This window comes from Polyodon spathula, chromosome 4, assembly GCF_017654505.1.
Source record: "Polyodon spathula isolate WHYD16114869_AA chromosome 4, ASM1765450v1, whole genome shotgun sequence".
NCBI lineage: Eukaryota > Metazoa > Chordata > Actinopteri > Acipenseriformes > Polyodontidae > Polyodon > Polyodon spathula.
Genome location: NC_054537.1, coordinates 63,799,526 through 63,816,144, shown reverse-complemented (window position 1 = coordinate 63,816,144; position 16,619 = coordinate 63,799,526). Strand labels below are relative to the sequence as shown.

The window sequence follows — 16,619 nt, the reverse complement described above, 5'->3', positions numbered from 1 at the left end:
TGTGGTAAAGCCATAAAGAAATTAATTCAAGCAGACAAATGTTTTTGCTAAAGCCTTCATCGGTGGCACCAGATGCATCACATTTCTCTTCTTGACTATAGTTTTACTTCTAAAATTATTAAACAAAAATACGTTGATGGACTTGGGTAAAAGTCGCTGGTCTAGCTTGTTTCTTGGTTTACTGTGTAATCTGAAAGGAGGTGTGTTCTGTTGGTGTTTCAGGTCTGGTGATCTCGTGGGATGGGGACAGTTTTGTGGAGGTCATGGCTGCCCCTCACCTGAAGGGTAAGATGTGTGGCCTGTGTGGGAACTACAATGGGCACAAGCGAGACGACCTCATCGGTGGCGACGGCAACTTCAGGTTCGACGTGAACGAGTTTGCAGAGACATGGCGCGTGGAGTCCAATGAGGTGTGCAACCTGCCGCAGAAGAAGCCCCCGCTTTACCTCTGTCCCGGGACCGTCAAGGTCAAGTTCCGAGCGCACCGCGAGTGCCAGAAACTCAAGTCCTGGGAGTTCCAGAAGTGCCACTCCACAGTCGACTTTACCTCATTTTATAGGTGAGTGGGAATCTTTGTCAACATTTGTAGCAGCGCAATTAAAAAAATAAATAAATAAAAAAATCTGAAAAAGCAGTGCTTGAAATATGCAGAAGCCAAAACAACCACGTCCATATTTGTTAATAAACGTCAAAGAAAGATCTCTTTGGACACTCATGTGAGATAACTCGTTACGAGTCTCTTCCAAGTTAAATATTTTATGTAAATAAATAAATAAATAAATAAATTCCATAAAGCAATTCGCAAATTGTCTTAAATAGACAACATACATTCTACACCACAAAGAACGTTTCTCTGCCTTGTTTAGAAGGTAATTTGAGGGGGGTATTTGCTTTATTTTACGTCTGAGATTTTTTTTTTTTTTTACTGTAGTATTGTTAATATAATTTTTTCATTAAGTCTAAAATGAAAGAATATCATACTATTTATTTGTATTTTAAAAGAATATTTGAACATGAAAAACCTGTGTTTGACCAAGGCCCACTGTATTTTGTAGTACTGTGACTTATTGGCGAGGTTACATTGAGAGAAATATTGTTTTCTGCACTGTGGTATTCATCTGAATATTTTTGTAGTTTCTAGGGAGTGCTGCATCCTGTAACAGTAAAACCCCACACGTCCTTTGTTGTACTGCTCTGCGTTCCTGCTGGGTCAACAGGCTGGATAGACATTTCTTGTGAATTTTCAGATGGAAGTCTGTTAACAATTATATTTGTCAGATGAGGCCAGCAGTGTTGCGTGCACTGCTACTACAGATGTTAAAAACACCTTGCGTTTCATCCAGGGGATTGCTGCATTTCTTCTAACGTTGGCTGTTTGCTTAAAAACTTGGGAGATGAATATGGCTTTGGACAGATACAGATCACCAGGGAACAGCAGGGGCTGTGATCCAGGCACAGACAAGCAGGCTTCACATCTGACCTACTTTGTAACTTCTCACATGGAAAAGTAATACAACACAAGTAGATTTTGAAGGTTTGATATGACAAAAGAAATTGTTGTTTTCTTTGAATGGGGTACAGTCCATTATAATTACTGGAAATAGCCAAAGCCTTTTTTCACTTTATAGCCAATGCCTTTCATGTCACTTTATTTTAAAAATTTTATAACCACCTAATACCTGGGACTAAAAAAGCATATCAGTAAGTCTTGTGTTTCTGCTTAGCATTGCTATGGGACCTAAATGCAAACACACAGACCACAGAAGGATGGTCAACTATAAGTATGTAAAAAAACTCACGGTAGTTAGAACAAGGTTTTCAATTCACTAGTCTTTTACCTGTAGGTCACAATTGAGTTTGGTGGTCACCTATGAGTGTGTGGTGCAATTGGACGTCTTTGCCAGTAATCTCTCATTCACCTTATTTACCCTTAAGAGGTTGGTGGTCTGTTTAGATCGGGGTAGTTGAGGCATAAATTCTTCAATATTCACATATTCTTGAGCTGAATTATGCAGTCACATTATTCCAGCTCTACTGAGGTGGAGCTTAGGAAATATATCCAAGCAGATTCTCAGATACACTCTCCTGAGCTTTTCTATTTAGCTGTTGTGGGCATGTTTTAAACTGAACTTGGATCTCAATCACAGGAAACAGTGTGGGATAGATCTTGACTCTCTCTTCCGTTTTTGTACATTGGCTGTCCAAGGTTTAGTACTGTTAGTTTAACCTCTAAAACAACAATGGGTGGTACAGTAGGCAAATTCCCTAGCTTTTCTTATCTTGATGCCTATGTTCATACTCATGCTGGAGTGAGTTTGGTATACTTGACCAAACCAACCAACAAGAGACACACAGAAAAAAAAAAAAAGAAAAAAAAAACTAAATGAAGCAGCTATAATTATCTTGTTTAGTTCCTTCACACTTGGAAATCCTTCTGGCTTATCTCTTCATCTCTGAGCTGTTTCCTAAACATAGCAGTCTCCAAGGTTAAATCGGCCTTTCTTTGTGTTTTTAAAGGAAATGATATGAAAGAGTAGGAAAGGAGATGCAAGTAAAGAAAATGAGTAGAACAGGTGAAATAATAAATAGGGCGCCCAGTATGAAATAATGATCTGGGCCAGAGGTGAAGGAGCAGCTTTAGAAGCTAGATCCAGCTGTGCCGTGATTATAGACAATCAAAGTAGGAGAATAAAGGAAGGTCGGAGAGCGGGAAATGTGATCTTTTTGTCATGCTATGATGCCTGCCAGGAAAATAAATGGGATGGTTAAAAGTTTTAAGGAGGTAATTAAAGATGCACCTGTGGGATTTTGGTGCAAAGGGAAGTTTTGGAAAAGCAAACTAAGTAGGACCCAGGATAACTAGTTCCTTTTCAAGTATGAAATATAACCGTTGCCGTACAGATATTTACTTCTTAAAGACTCGAAACCTAAATAAGATACATCAAAGCTGCTCGCAGAGCTTGTGATACAGTCATGGCCTGCCCCCGGGGGCATAAAAGTACTGCCCTCACAGATCTATGCGCCATTTTTCCTTTCAAGACTAACCCCACAGTAGAGCCTGGTTCAGATAAGTACGTGTTGCTTATCCAGTTGGGTGTTCAGAAGAATGGAAAGGAGCAGTGCACTGTGGGGGAGACAGAATCGGTGTGACATCCAGAGAAAATACAGAAGTGTTGCCAGGGAAATTTATACTCTGACAGCTGAGTTCACAGACTCTGATTAGCACCGATCTTACATAGGAGGACAAGAAAAGTCAGGAGGCCAGTCAATGCTCATCTTGGACCAAGATAATTGCGGTTTTTGAAACCAGCTGTTACTGTGCATATTATATACTTGTAGTATGCTTCTAATACACAGTATGATTAGCAGTTACTTATGAAGTTCCTAGATGGTAAAACCATGACACTTTGGTTGGTATGCCGTCCTTTACCATAGTTACACAATGTGAACAATGGTGTGCGCATGGTAGAGTATTGTTCATTGTTTAAGTCCAGTAAGTTGGTGGAATGCAGTCTGCCCTGATTTTCACACACCTGTTGGTGCACCGATGCCATGTAGTGGTTTTGCCATGATGCATTTTTACAGTTAATTGGTGGTGGTCACAGTTTTCGAACAAGCACGTGATTTGAGCCCCTAGTTTCTCCATTAATGCACCATTTTTGTCAAAAGTGAAATATAACTGTTACAAAACTAGTAAGAAACAACTGTGATGGTGAATTTAAAGACTGTGCCACAGTTCATGCTTTTGTTCTTTCACAAAAAGGCACTCTGAAGCTGCCAGTGAAACCTTCCACAACAGTTTCTGCTCAATCCGTCAGGGGTTATACAACATGATTGATTACCACAGTAAATTTGCACAGTAATTTTGCCAGGGTTTACTAGACATGTACTGTTCCACAGTTCACCAAAATTTGCTATTTTTGTATTTTTTTTATTAATATGCTTTACCATACCTTTATGGAATTCACAATGCATATATTTTTGCTTTAATGCTTTCACAATGTTTATTACACTTTGTTATGCTTTTACTATGGTAAACTTTTATAAGGGCTACCCACCTATTAACTGAGGTATGGCTCTAAAGTTTCATCCAGGCTTTACAAAGTTTCTCTGCTTCTGTGAAAAGCTGATCTGCTTTGTTAGAACAGTCGTTCCACAGACAATGCTGTTGGTAGATGGAGCATGTCCAGGCTTATTCTCTTGATGGGTTCAGCCCCATGAACTCCAGGACACCAAGATGAAATTGCTACTGTCTCAGCTACCAGCCCACTGGAGAACCCAAAGCATGAAATCAAGGGGTCTAGTGATAGGACAGCTGTTCACCAACAATTTGAGAGATAGATATGCCAGGTGGCTTTAAAGTCACTCAAACAGCGCGCACCTTTGTTTTTGGAAATAAGCAAAATGCTTAACAGGGAAACTTACCAGAGGAAAAGAGAATACGATTTAAATTTTATAGTTATCTCATACTAGGGAAACAATGTGTCTCTATTGGGCAGTAAGGTTGGTATTCTTATAATTATGTTTCACATCATCTGAGGACTGTGTCCATTTGTCCACAGCAACATGCCAAATCAGCTGATAAATGTTGTAGCTGGAAATGAAAGAAATAAGAAATAAAAAAGAAAATGACAAATAGGTGAAGCATACTTGTCAACATTTGGAAACTCTTCAGCAGGATGCTCGTCTCCAGGGGGATCATGTGCATCATACTCATGGGAAGAGTCATATGCAAAAAACACATCATATAATAGATGTACCCACCCCCCAGCTCAACACGACGCCATCGTGACAGTAAAAATAGACACAATGAAGCGTTCTTACCTTTGTATAAGTTATCAGCAGATGTGTCAGCTGCACGAAGAGCACAGCGTGTGGTTTTTAGTAACTCTACTGTGCAGAATCAGGACTTTTTTCCTATGCATCGGGATGCGGGACATTTGCTAGGAAATTGGGACTGTCCTGACCATATAGGGACTGTTGGCATGTATGACTCGACAGCTGTCGTAAGTCTCTGGACTCGTTATCTTCCCGTATCCAAGGTTTATTTATAGAGTAGTGGAGGTTATGGAACAAGGTCCATTCTGGCTCCTACTTCGTAGTATACTAAACTTGAGCCACGAGAAGCCTTTCCCCATCTGAAATATAGGTACTGCACTACAACAACAGAAACTCCTTGCCCATAAAATTTCCATAATTCCTTGTGGGAACTGGGAGGATCATTTCTGGCTCTGTGTCAAGAAATGGGCTGTGTGCCTGAGAGGCTGCAGCTCTTTGGGATTTATGGAAATCATTACCCTCGACCCAAAACTGCCACATTGTTTATTTTTTATACATATGGTCCTCAGAATGGTATTTACAGTGACATACCATGCACAGCGTTACCATCTGCTCTATAATTGGCAACTCTGTGTGGGTATAACAGGTTCTCAATGCATGACAAGCAGCCAAAATATTCTTGGTATGCATCATTAAGAATACTCCTGCATACCTCACCTAAATATCCAGATTATACAACTCATGGGCTATGTATGTATGTATGTGTGTGTAATATATTATACATTTTACAATATCATTTTATTGTTCAGTATAAAGTTCAGATTTCTGAATTCTTCAGTTCTGCACTTGAGAATTCTACTGCTGGACAAAAAAAAAAAAAGCACATGCACAATATATTTTTTTTTGTTATTTCCCACTAAGTAGGTGACTTGTTATTAGTGCAGTTCTGGTTTGCTTTAATCAGTAAATGTACTACTGGAGGTGTGTTCTTCTGGGATTTGGACACTAGGGGGAGAAATGTCCTTAGAATTCCCTGACATCAGGTGCACACAGTGAGCAGGAGGGTTAAAAAGCGCAAACCTATTTGTTTCAGATTAAAAGACGCTTTTGGGGGGAATTAAGAATATTGGTTGTTTATGATAAACATATAGCATGTAGATTAATATAGACAACAAACAGTATACTAGACTCAGACTGAATCAGCACTACCCGTTGAAAAGCACCTGCAAGCCACCAGTTCTGATACAGTTTTCTCCCTTATGGGAGTTTACTGGGTTGTATTTGCAGTCTGTAGTGGTTTTCCCCATGTTTGCACTATGCATTGACCATGTTTTTATATTGCATGTGGTTTCTCTGCAGGTCGTGCGTGACTGACATGTGCGAATGCCCTGTACACAAGAACTGCTACTGCGAGTCCTTCATTGCCTACTACCGGGCCTGCGAGAGGGAAGGCATCAAAGCCCACTGGAAGCCCGAGCAGAGCTGCATGGGTAAGGGAATTTAGAAATAAAAACTCTCGTTGGAGTTAAATGCTGCAGCCCAGGGGCTGGTTTAATAAAATAATTCAGGGCCTGGTATTTTTTTAAGTAGGGATTGATATTGCGCAGTTATCTCAGTTAGTTTACATTTCATTTGGAACCTTTCATTTGTCCCATTAAATACCTTTCCAATCAGGCCATAAACAATCTCCACTGAAGAAAGACAACGTAAAAAAAATATTACAATTGAATCATAAACCCTCCAGAATCCAGGGTGAGGATTGATCGCAGTTGACTTGGTCATTTGAAACCCCTTACCCAACGCTCTATTACAAATATTGGTTTGCTCAGTCTGAATACAAGTTGCTATAACAGTGAGCTACAACAGTGTCCAGTACCTGCTCTACAACCATAGGTGTAAAACCAGTGGTTCTCCACTGGCTATTTGTTGAGCTGAGCGAGAATCAGACTGTGAAACTCTGGTCTCACAACACATCTGAGTCTGACTCGGAGCCGTTGCGTCAGTACACTCGAGGAAGATGAGCAACATGCAGAGTGGGAGAGAAAAGTACAACCTTGGGACGCTGAGGAAGAACAGACTGTATTCTCTGTTGTAATACATGAAGAACAAAATCGAAGAAAAACACAATAATCTCTGGATAATCTCTGGATCCACAGTTCTCAACAAATACAGCTCTTAATACTGCATTGTCTACATGCGTCTCGACACGTTAATTATTGCATGTGATGTCAGTTGCATAGCTCTGCAGTAGACAAACAGCTACGCTCCTAAGCTGAGCTGGCTCAGTTATTGTACAGTGGAGAAGAGGGATAATTCTGTAGAGCAGCCAAGCTAGTTTTGAAACAGAATGCTTTCTCAGAACTATAAATACACTTCAGTCCTGTTTTTCAAGCTCTTATCATGGCTGATATTTAATGAATCGTGTGAAAACCAAGCAGATTTTATGCAGACTAGAAATAGATGCCAGATTGCTGGCAATGCAATGATAGGATGTTATTTCCTGAGGAGGAATACACTGTTCAGATGTTAAGTGTTAAAACCCCCACCAAACTGTTTGGCCGTCCTCATTTGTGGAATACCTAAAGTATGTGGTCATGTAGTATTGTCTACATATTTGACAAAGTCTTATTTTATTATGTATGTATGTTTGCATGTTGTATCTACCTTTTGTATTTTGTGTTTTTAGCCACCCAGTGCAAGCATGGAGCTGTCTACGACACTTGTGGCCCAGGGTGCACAAAGACGTGCGATAACTGGAACGAGATAATCCCGTGCAATAAACCCTGCGTGGCTGGGTGCCACTGTCCAGCAGACCTCGTGCTTTCCAAAGGAAGATGCATTAAGTCCACTCTCTGCACACGCCGATGACACAAGCTGGATTGGGGAAGGACTTACAGGCAGGTGACTGCTGTTCCTGTGAAGCTAATCCTTGAAAACAGCCCATGACGGTAAAAACTCCCAAGCACCAACATCCACCCATCAACATCTCCACAGTGATGGGCGTCACCCTTCAAAGTTGTCTGTACACATCACGTTTTGTCCAGATCAATGACAATATGCACTCTTAACTTTAAAATACGAGTCTGCAGTATTTTCAACAGAGGATGTTTTGACATGCTGGAGTTACTGAAAATATACAATTACAGAAGGGAAGTGGTTATGACCTACAATACAGGAATATAAGCAACAAGCTTGCATTTTAGTTTGTATTTTTTTTTTACTATGAGGTATATGTATTATCTTCTGGAGATGCTGTAAAGTAAAATTGTGTAAAGTAAAAACAGATGTTTTTTTATTATTGTTTTTTAAGTTAAGGTAAATAATAACTAAAAAGATATATGTCTAAAACCTTCAATTGTATGTGTTACAGATCATTTTTAAAGGGAAAAAATAGTTTTGAAGAACTTGATTCAGTTGGAAACGAGCTCAAACTAATTTTTTTTATTTTATGTATTTTTGTTTATGGTGAACTACAGCCTTTTTCCATACAAATTTAAATAAAGTACTGTATTTTTTATTTAGCAGATGCCAAGGTGACTTACATAGACTAGGGTGTGTGAACTATGCATCAGCCGCAGAGTCACTTACAACAACTTCTCACCTGAAAGACGGGGCACAAGGAGGCTAAGTGACTTGCTCAGGGTCACACAGTGAGTCAGTGGCTGAGCTGGGATTTGAACCGGGGACTTCCTGGTTACAAGCCCTTTTTTTTTTTTAACCGCGGCCTCCTTTTTATACCCAGATTGCCATGATATAGAAGTTTATGCTTTTGTATACATTTCACTTCTCTTTGTAAATAATAATTTAAGATGAAATCGTCATATAACATTGATAAGCCGTTCCAGTGCTGAATAAGAGCAGACCACATTTTAATATCTTTCCTAGCTTCTGATGAAATATTAAATGTAGGAGTCCAAATTTTTTGCTATTTATGCAAGAGCAAGTAGACAAGATATAAATGTCCTCCCTTGGGGAATCATGCAAATTGCAGTGTTGAAGTAACCCAGCAATGAAAGCAGAGCACGTTTTCTGATTGTTTTACTAAACTGAGTGTTCTGAATAAGAAATCGAATGTGATTGAGTTTGGGCTTGGAATGTTTCCATGTCCAGAATGATTCCAAGAAATTCCAGAGAATGAAGGGGGCGATTGTTTTTTCCTCTGAGAGCGGGACGCCAACTTCTAAAAACAAACTCTTGAGTTTAGTAATTGCTTCTGCTGGCTGATCAATGGAGGGGAGGTCAATAACGTCATCAAGCAGGTGAAGCAAAAAAAAGAACATGGTAGGCATTGAGCAGTATGCAGCATAATGCTTCAGACAGAGTGTCAAATATCTTTGGGCTGCTGCGGCAGCCGAAATTTAATTGAGTGGCAAAGTAAAACTTTCCTTCCCAGCATATACGAAACAGGTGGCGAAGAGAAGGAATGATTAGCATTAACTTACATACATCTGATATATCTGCTTTAGCAAGCCAGAAACCATGACCTGCTAATTTAATTGATCAAATTGCAACAGAAATAGTAATGTAATGAAGCGAAAATTGATCTTGGGGAATAAGTGAATTGATACTGCTGATGCTTGAACCCCGCAGAGCTGATAAATCAGTAAGACAGCGCTTTTTTCCCCCAACATTTTCCGAGTTGCTATGCCAATAGGATTAATTCTATAGACTGGAAAAAGAGGAACTAAAAAAGGGGTGACTATAAATGCTTTTTTAATTTTATTTTCAATGAGAAATTGAACTGACTCTGGATCTCGATTAGCAGAATGAAGATTTTTTTACTTTGAAACGGGAAGAAGGAATTTGGGCGAGACCGGTTGAAAACCTGTTTTTTAATCCATCAATTAAGTAATTGGTGAAATTGATATCAGGAAGAATTTTTAATTTTAATTTAGGAGGAGGGGTAGCACTATACATAAGAAACAGTCTTGAAGCCCAGGTGTTAAACCTGGACAAAGAAAATAAAACCAAATCAATATGGATCAGAATAACGGACAAAAATTCAAAGGGCATAATAATAGGAGCATGCTATAGACCGCCAGATTCAGACGGTGAGCACAATAATCTGTTATACAATGACATTAGAAATGCGTATAGCAAAGGAGAAGCCATACTAATGGGGGATTTCAACTTCCCCCAAATAAAATGGGAAAACCCAGTGGGTAGCACGAAGGATGAAATAGAAATGGTGGAAATGACAAATGACTGCTTCCTAACACAATTTGTCAAGGCACCAACTAGAGGGGAGGCATGCCTTGATTTAGTCTTTTCAAATAACGAAGATAGAATAACTAAAACAGAGGTCAGAGAACCACTGGCAAACTCAAACCACAACATGGTCTCATTTGAAGTGTTTTTTAAAACCCCAAAAGTAATGACTAAAGCTAAGGTTTACAATTTTAGAAAAGCAAACTATGAAGGTATGAAACAGACTAACAGAAGTAGATTGGAGTAAAATAGAGAAAACACCCACAGAAGAAGGATGGTTGTTCTTCAAAAATGTAGTACTAGAGGCACAAAACAATTACATCCCTAAAGTAGACAAATCTAAATGTAAAACTAAAATTGCCAAAATGGTTTAATAGATCAATTAAAAAAAATATTCAGCGAAAAAAGGCACTTTACAGACCATTAAAAAAGGACCAAAAAGAAAGTACGCAAAAAGAGTACACCGAACTGCAAACGCAAGTCAAAAAGGAAGTTAGAAAGGCCAAGAGAGAAATAGAAATGAACATTGCTAAGGGAGCTAAAACCAATTCCAAAATGTTTTTCCAATATTACAACAGCAAGAGAACATTCAAAGAGGAGATTAAATGTTTAAGAGATACAAATGGCAAAATCGTAGATGAAGAAAAAAAAATAGCAAATATATTAAATGATTACTTTTCACAAGTTTTTACAAAGGAAGATACTGACAACATGCCCCACATGTCATCCAGTTCCTATCCAGTTTTAAATAACTTTAGCATAACTGAGGCAGAAGTGTTAAAGGGACTAGGAGCTCTTAAAATAAACAAATCCCCTGGGCCGGATGAGATCCTCCCAGTAGTACTCAAAGAAATGAAAGAAGTCATTTACAAACCGTTAACCAAGATCATGCAGCAGTCTCTTGACACAGGGGTGCTACCGACAGACTGGAAAATTGCAAACGTAATACCGATCCACAAAAAGGGAAACAAAACTGAACCAGGTAACTACAGACCAGTAAGCCTGACTTCTATTATATGCAAACTTATGGAAACTATAATAAGAATTTTCCAAAATGGAAAATTACCTATATGGTAACAGGGTCCTGGGAGACAGTCAACATGGTTTTAGGAAAGGGAGATCGTGTCTAACTAACTTGCTTGATTTTTTTGAGGATGCAACATCGATAATGGATAATTGCAAAGCATATGACATGGTTTATTTAGATTTCCAGAAAGCTTTTGACAAAGTCCCACACAAAAGATTAATTCTCAAACTGAACGCAGTTGGGATTCAAGGAAACACATGTACATGGATTAGGGAGTGGTTAACATGTAGGAAACAAAGTACTGATTAGAGGAAAAACCTCAGAATGGAGTGTGGTAACCAGTGGTGTACCACAGGGATCAGTATTAGGTCCTCTGCTATTCCTAATTTACATTAATGATTTAGATTCTGGTATAGTAAGTAAATTTGTTAAATTTGCAGACGACACAAAAGTAGTAGTTGCAGCAGCAAAGGTCATTCAAAATGATCTAGACAAGATTGAGAACTGGGCAGACACATGGCAAATAGCATTTAATAGAGAAAAGTGTAAGGTACTGCACGCAGGAAATAAAAATGTACATTATAAATATCATATGGGAGATACTGAAATTGGAGAAGGAATCTATGAAAAAGACCTCAGTTGACTCAGAAATGACCCTTGTTGACTCAGAAATGTGTTCATCTAGACAATGTGGGGAAGCTATAAAAAAGGCTAACAAGATGCTCGGATACATTATGAAAAGTGTTGAATTTAAATCAAAGGAAGTAATGTTAAAACTGTACAATGCACTAGTAAGACCTCATCTTGAATATTGTGTGCAGTTCTGGTCACCTCGCTATAAAAAAGATATTGCTGCTCTAGAAAGAGTGCAAAGAAGAGCGACCAGAATTATTCCGGGCTTAAAAGGCATGTCATATGCAGACAGGCTAAAAGAATTGAATCTGTTCAGTCTTGAACAAAGAAGACTACGTGGCGACCTAATTCAAGCATTCAAAATTCTAAAAGGTATTGACAGTGTCGACCCAAGGGACTTTTTCAGCCTGAAAAAAGAAACAAGGACCAGGGGTCACAAATGGAGATTAGACAAAGGGGCATTCAGAACAGAAAATAGGAGGCACTTTTTTACACAGAGAATTGTGAGGGTCTGGAATCAACTCCCCAGTAATGTTGTTGAAGCTGACACCCTGGGATCCTTCAAGAAGCTGCTTGATGGGATTTTGGGATCAATAAGCTACTAACAACCAAACGAGCAAGATGGGCCGAATGGCCTCCTCTCATTTGTAAACTTTCTTATGTTCTTATGTTCTTATAAAGCCAGAATTTTAATGGGAGCGGAAACTATGAGCACTGGGGAAAGTCACCTGCGATTTAAAGGCAGACGGAGTTGACGTGAGCATCTCAACAATTGCTGCACATATGAATGAAATTACATTGCCTGTTTGAACAGAAACCGGTGTTGAAGTTGTTTTTGTCTTCTTCCTGTGAATCTAATTCTGCACCTGTATTTGTCTTGTCTTGTGGATTGATCGGGTAGAGCTGAGGAATGTATTGGATTGGGAAAGGAAGATCTGTTTGAATAATTAGCAGTGGTACCAGGTGCTGCTGTAGAAGTACATGCTAGAGCAGTCTTAGGGCAGAGGGATGTTGAATGACCCGTGGAAGTGCAGACCCCACGTGTTAGCTCTGAGGCTGCCGAAAATCCAGTTAAATAAATCTGGATCGTGTTTAGCCCAATTGATTAAATGATTGTCTGCTGCCAATGTGGCTGCTGCTTTTGCTGAGAACACTTTATGATATTCGAAGAACATAGTCCCTCCGTATCTGACAGACAATTCCACAATATAAAACTCGTAGGAGCCTAACTCAGTTCTGTGGTTAGGATAAATAAGGAGAAAGCAAGGACAAATTCCCCCAATGTTAGATTTTTTAGTAATCTGGGATCTCCGCAATCCACTACTCTGTGATCTAGGAATTCTGATGCTGCCATTAGTAAAGAAACGAGATTAATGTCCTTACCTTCAATTATACTGCGCCGAATTTGTGGAGATATTGAATGCCGTCTAGCTTTGGTTGGGGAGGAGGAACCAAAAGCTAGAGCAGTGACGATGTTGAAGATGGGTGGATCTATTCAAGGTGCCAATGATAGAACTGAACCGGAAGTAACTGTAGCTTTGACTGGAGTAACTGCAGGAATAGAGAAAACTTAAAGAGCTGACATTTGCTTCTTTTGTTCAATATTAGTCACCCTATTACCTAAATCGCTCAGTTAGGTACTGACCGAGGATAATGAGTCGGCAAAATTCTGCATAAAAGATTTAATCTTTTGAAAAATTAAGGAATGCTGTTGTTGGATTGATTTGGCTGAAGCAGGTTCCTCCTGTTTTGAAGTGCTGGCTGTCAGGGTGAATTTTTCCGACGCAGACTGCCTTCTCTCTGGTTGGGGCTGCTGAACGGCTGAGTGTAGCTGGGGAGCCTTTTTAGGAGGGAACAGGTTCTGCAGAGATGGATTTGCAATAGAGAATAAATAGAGATTCTCGATCGCTACCTGCTGGAATCGCATTTCCGTTTTTAAGAAGGGACTGTATAAGTTTATTTAAAGTCCAGTCCTTCCAGAATAGTCGCTCTGGAGGTGCATCCTGACCCAGAGTCATTTAGAATGACACAGATTAGCTTCTTGGGAAGCTGGAGTACTGAGAGAATCTTGGTTGGGAAAGCTGTTCGGATCTCACAGAGCCACTGAACAGAGACTGGAATGGAGGAGTGATTTGACCGTCATTTGATGCTGCAGGGGAATGACCTGCTACAGACGAAAAATCCTGGGAGTCCTCTGAATCCGAAGAGAGTTAACAGGACCTTCCTTTAAATGACGACATACATTCAAGCAGCCTAAGCAATCCAGTCCAAAATGTAACTTGAAAACACACTTGAAAAAGTCTACATAACACTGTAACAAATTTTTTTTTTTTTTTTTTTTTTCCTGGGTAGTTAGTGTTATTTCTTAATTGCTTATGCCTCAAAAGTATAGAAAATGGCTATTATTCCCCACAAACTTTGCTTTTGTGACCAGGACAGTGATATTTTGAAATGTACCTATTTTCCAGAACACTCCAGATAGATTCAGTGCTGAGTAAACTTGGAGTAACTTCTAGAACTTTCCAGTAATATAAATAGTAGTATACATACAGGGGCCTTAAGCCCACCAGTTCAGTTTAGTTCCAGCTGCCTAAATGGATACATATCTGCATTTTTCTGAGATGGCATCAAGAGGCTGCAAGCATCCGGCAGACGCATTTTGCTATGTCTGCGGCCAATTTATCAAGACAAGAGCGAAAAAGTATCTGCTAAGATTTGTGAGGCCTACAAGGCATATTTCGGCATGCCTGTCGGGGATCAAGACAAACCCTGGGCACCTCATTTCACCTACGAGCACTGCAAAAAAACTCTGGAAGGTAAGATGGACAATTGTTGCTCGGAATTTTATGTTATAAAATTTGTTAAAATTTTTAAAATTCTAAAAGTTTTTAATTTTAAAATGTTTTACAATTTTCAATGTTATTGAAAAAATATATCATATATGAAAAATGTTGCGAGAATCTCTTACACATTAGTCATGGGTGAAATAAATGTATTTTTGTAGGATGGTACAGAGGGGAAAAGAGAGCCATGAAGTTCGCTATCCCAAGAATTTGGCGGGGACCCACTGACCACTCAAGCAACTGCTACTTCTGCATGGTGGACCCTTCCAAATGTCGGACTGGCAAGAATGCACCTGCTATCACGTATCCGGACCTTCCTTCATCCATCGCCCCGGTGCCACACTGCCATGAGCTCCCCGTACCCACTCCTCCGGAGAGAGAGCAGTCGTCTTTAGACGAGAGCAGCAAGTCAGAGAGCGAGGAAGACGTTGTAGATCCAGATGACAATTTCAGAGGTGGAGCTGAGGAGAGAAACCCATACTACCCCAACCAAAAAGACCTCAACGACTCACCAAGTCCAATGCCGAGCTTTTGACATCTAGGCTCAAGCAGTGGAACTTGTTGGATGAAAGTGTGCAAGTCGCAGATCAGAGGAAGCGTCACCAACCTTTTTCCAGCTTCTTCACCCGTCAAGACGGGCTCTGCTTCTGCCACAATGTGACCAGTCTGTTCGAGGCAATCGGAATCGCCTGTAACCAGAATGAGTGGCGCCTCTTCATTGACAGCTCATCCAGGAGCCTCAAAGCCGTGCTGCTCTATAATGGTAACAAGTACCCGTCTCTTCCCCTGGCTCACTTGGTGCACCTCAAAGAGGATTACAACAGCATTAAGACCTTTTGCTGGACACCTTGAAGTATGATGAGTACAGCTGGGAGGTCATAGGAGACTTCAAAATGGCGGCATTCCTGTTGGGTCTCCAAGGCGGTGTTACCAAGTTTCCCTGCTATCTTTGCCTTTGGGACAGCTATACTGGACATACCGGACTTTGAACGCCGCTACCAAGGACAGTATAAAGAGAACATGATGGGAGACTACATTTGGGGGCTGATTCGTGAAAGTGATTTACAGTATAATCATAAATCTCGAAAAACTACTCACTTCTAAATGTTGTTTTTTTCTGACTTTGTGAACGGACACAAATTCGCCCGTTTTCTCACTGGAAATAGGTAAATTTCAAAATATCACTGTCCTGGTCACAAAAGCAAAGTCTGTGGGGAATAATAGCCATTTTCTATACTTTTGAGGCATAAGCAATTAGGAAATAACACTTACTACCCAGGAACAAAACTTGTGTTACATAGTGTAATTGGTTGAATGGACTCCACCTGTGTGCAATTAAGGTGTTTCACATGATTTCAGGTTAAATACACCTGTCTCTGGGAGGTCCCACAGTTGGTTAGTACATTTCCTAACATAAACTACATCATGAAGACGAAGGAACATTCAATGGAAATCCGGAATAAGGTTCTTCAAAAGCATCAATCAGGGGTAGGATATAAGAACATTTCCAAGGTACTGAATATCCCCTGGAGCACAGTAAAGTCCATTACTAAGAAATGGAGAGAATATGGCACAACTGTGAATCTGTCTAGAACAGGCCGTCCTCAAAAACTGTGTATCCGGGCGAGAAGGGCACTAGTCAGGGAGGCCACCAAGAGGCCTATGGCAACTCTAATGGAGTTACAGTCTTCCACGGCTGAGCTGGGAGACACTGTGCATACGGCAACAATAGCCTTGGTGCTTCACAAAACTGGCCTTTATGGAAGAGTGGCAAAAAGCCATTGTTGAAAAAAAAATTCACATCAAATCTCTGCTAGAGTTTGCCAGAAATCCTGGAGGAAAACCTGCTGAAGTCTGCAAGAGACCTGGGACTTGGGAGAAGATTCATCTTCCAGCAGGACAATGACCCCAAACATATAGCCAAACCTATACTGGAGTGGCTTAAAAACAAAAAGGTCAATGTCCTGGAGTGGCCCAGTCAAAGCCCAGACCTCAATGCAATTGAGAATAGGTGGAAAGAGTTGAAAATTGGTGTTCACCAAAAGGTCCCCATCCAACTTGACGGTGTTTGAGCAATTTTGCAAAGAAAAATGGCCAAAAATTGCAGTGTCCAGGTGTGCAAAGCTGGT

At 40.1% G+C, this 16,619-nt stretch overlaps 1 protein-coding gene across 2 annotated transcripts in view; it reads left to right on the top strand.

Moving 5' to 3' along the window:
• Nucleotides 1-8,340, top strand: part of LOC121314729 (BMP-binding endothelial regulator protein-like) — a 32,978-nt gene extending 24,638 nt beyond the window's left edge. For both annotated transcript variants that reach the window (XM_041248320.1, XM_041248319.1), the window contains 3 exons: nucleotides 223-559; nucleotides 6,139-6,269; nucleotides 7,466-8,340. In XM_041248320.1, the coding sequence (XP_041104254.1) occupies nucleotides 223-559; nucleotides 6,139-6,269; nucleotides 7,466-7,647 (650 nt within the window). In that variant the 3' untranslated portion in view covers nucleotides 7,648-8,340. The remainder of the gene's footprint in view (nucleotides 1-222; nucleotides 560-6,138; nucleotides 6,270-7,465) is intronic.
• Nucleotides 8,341-16,619: the final 8,279 nt, after the last annotated feature.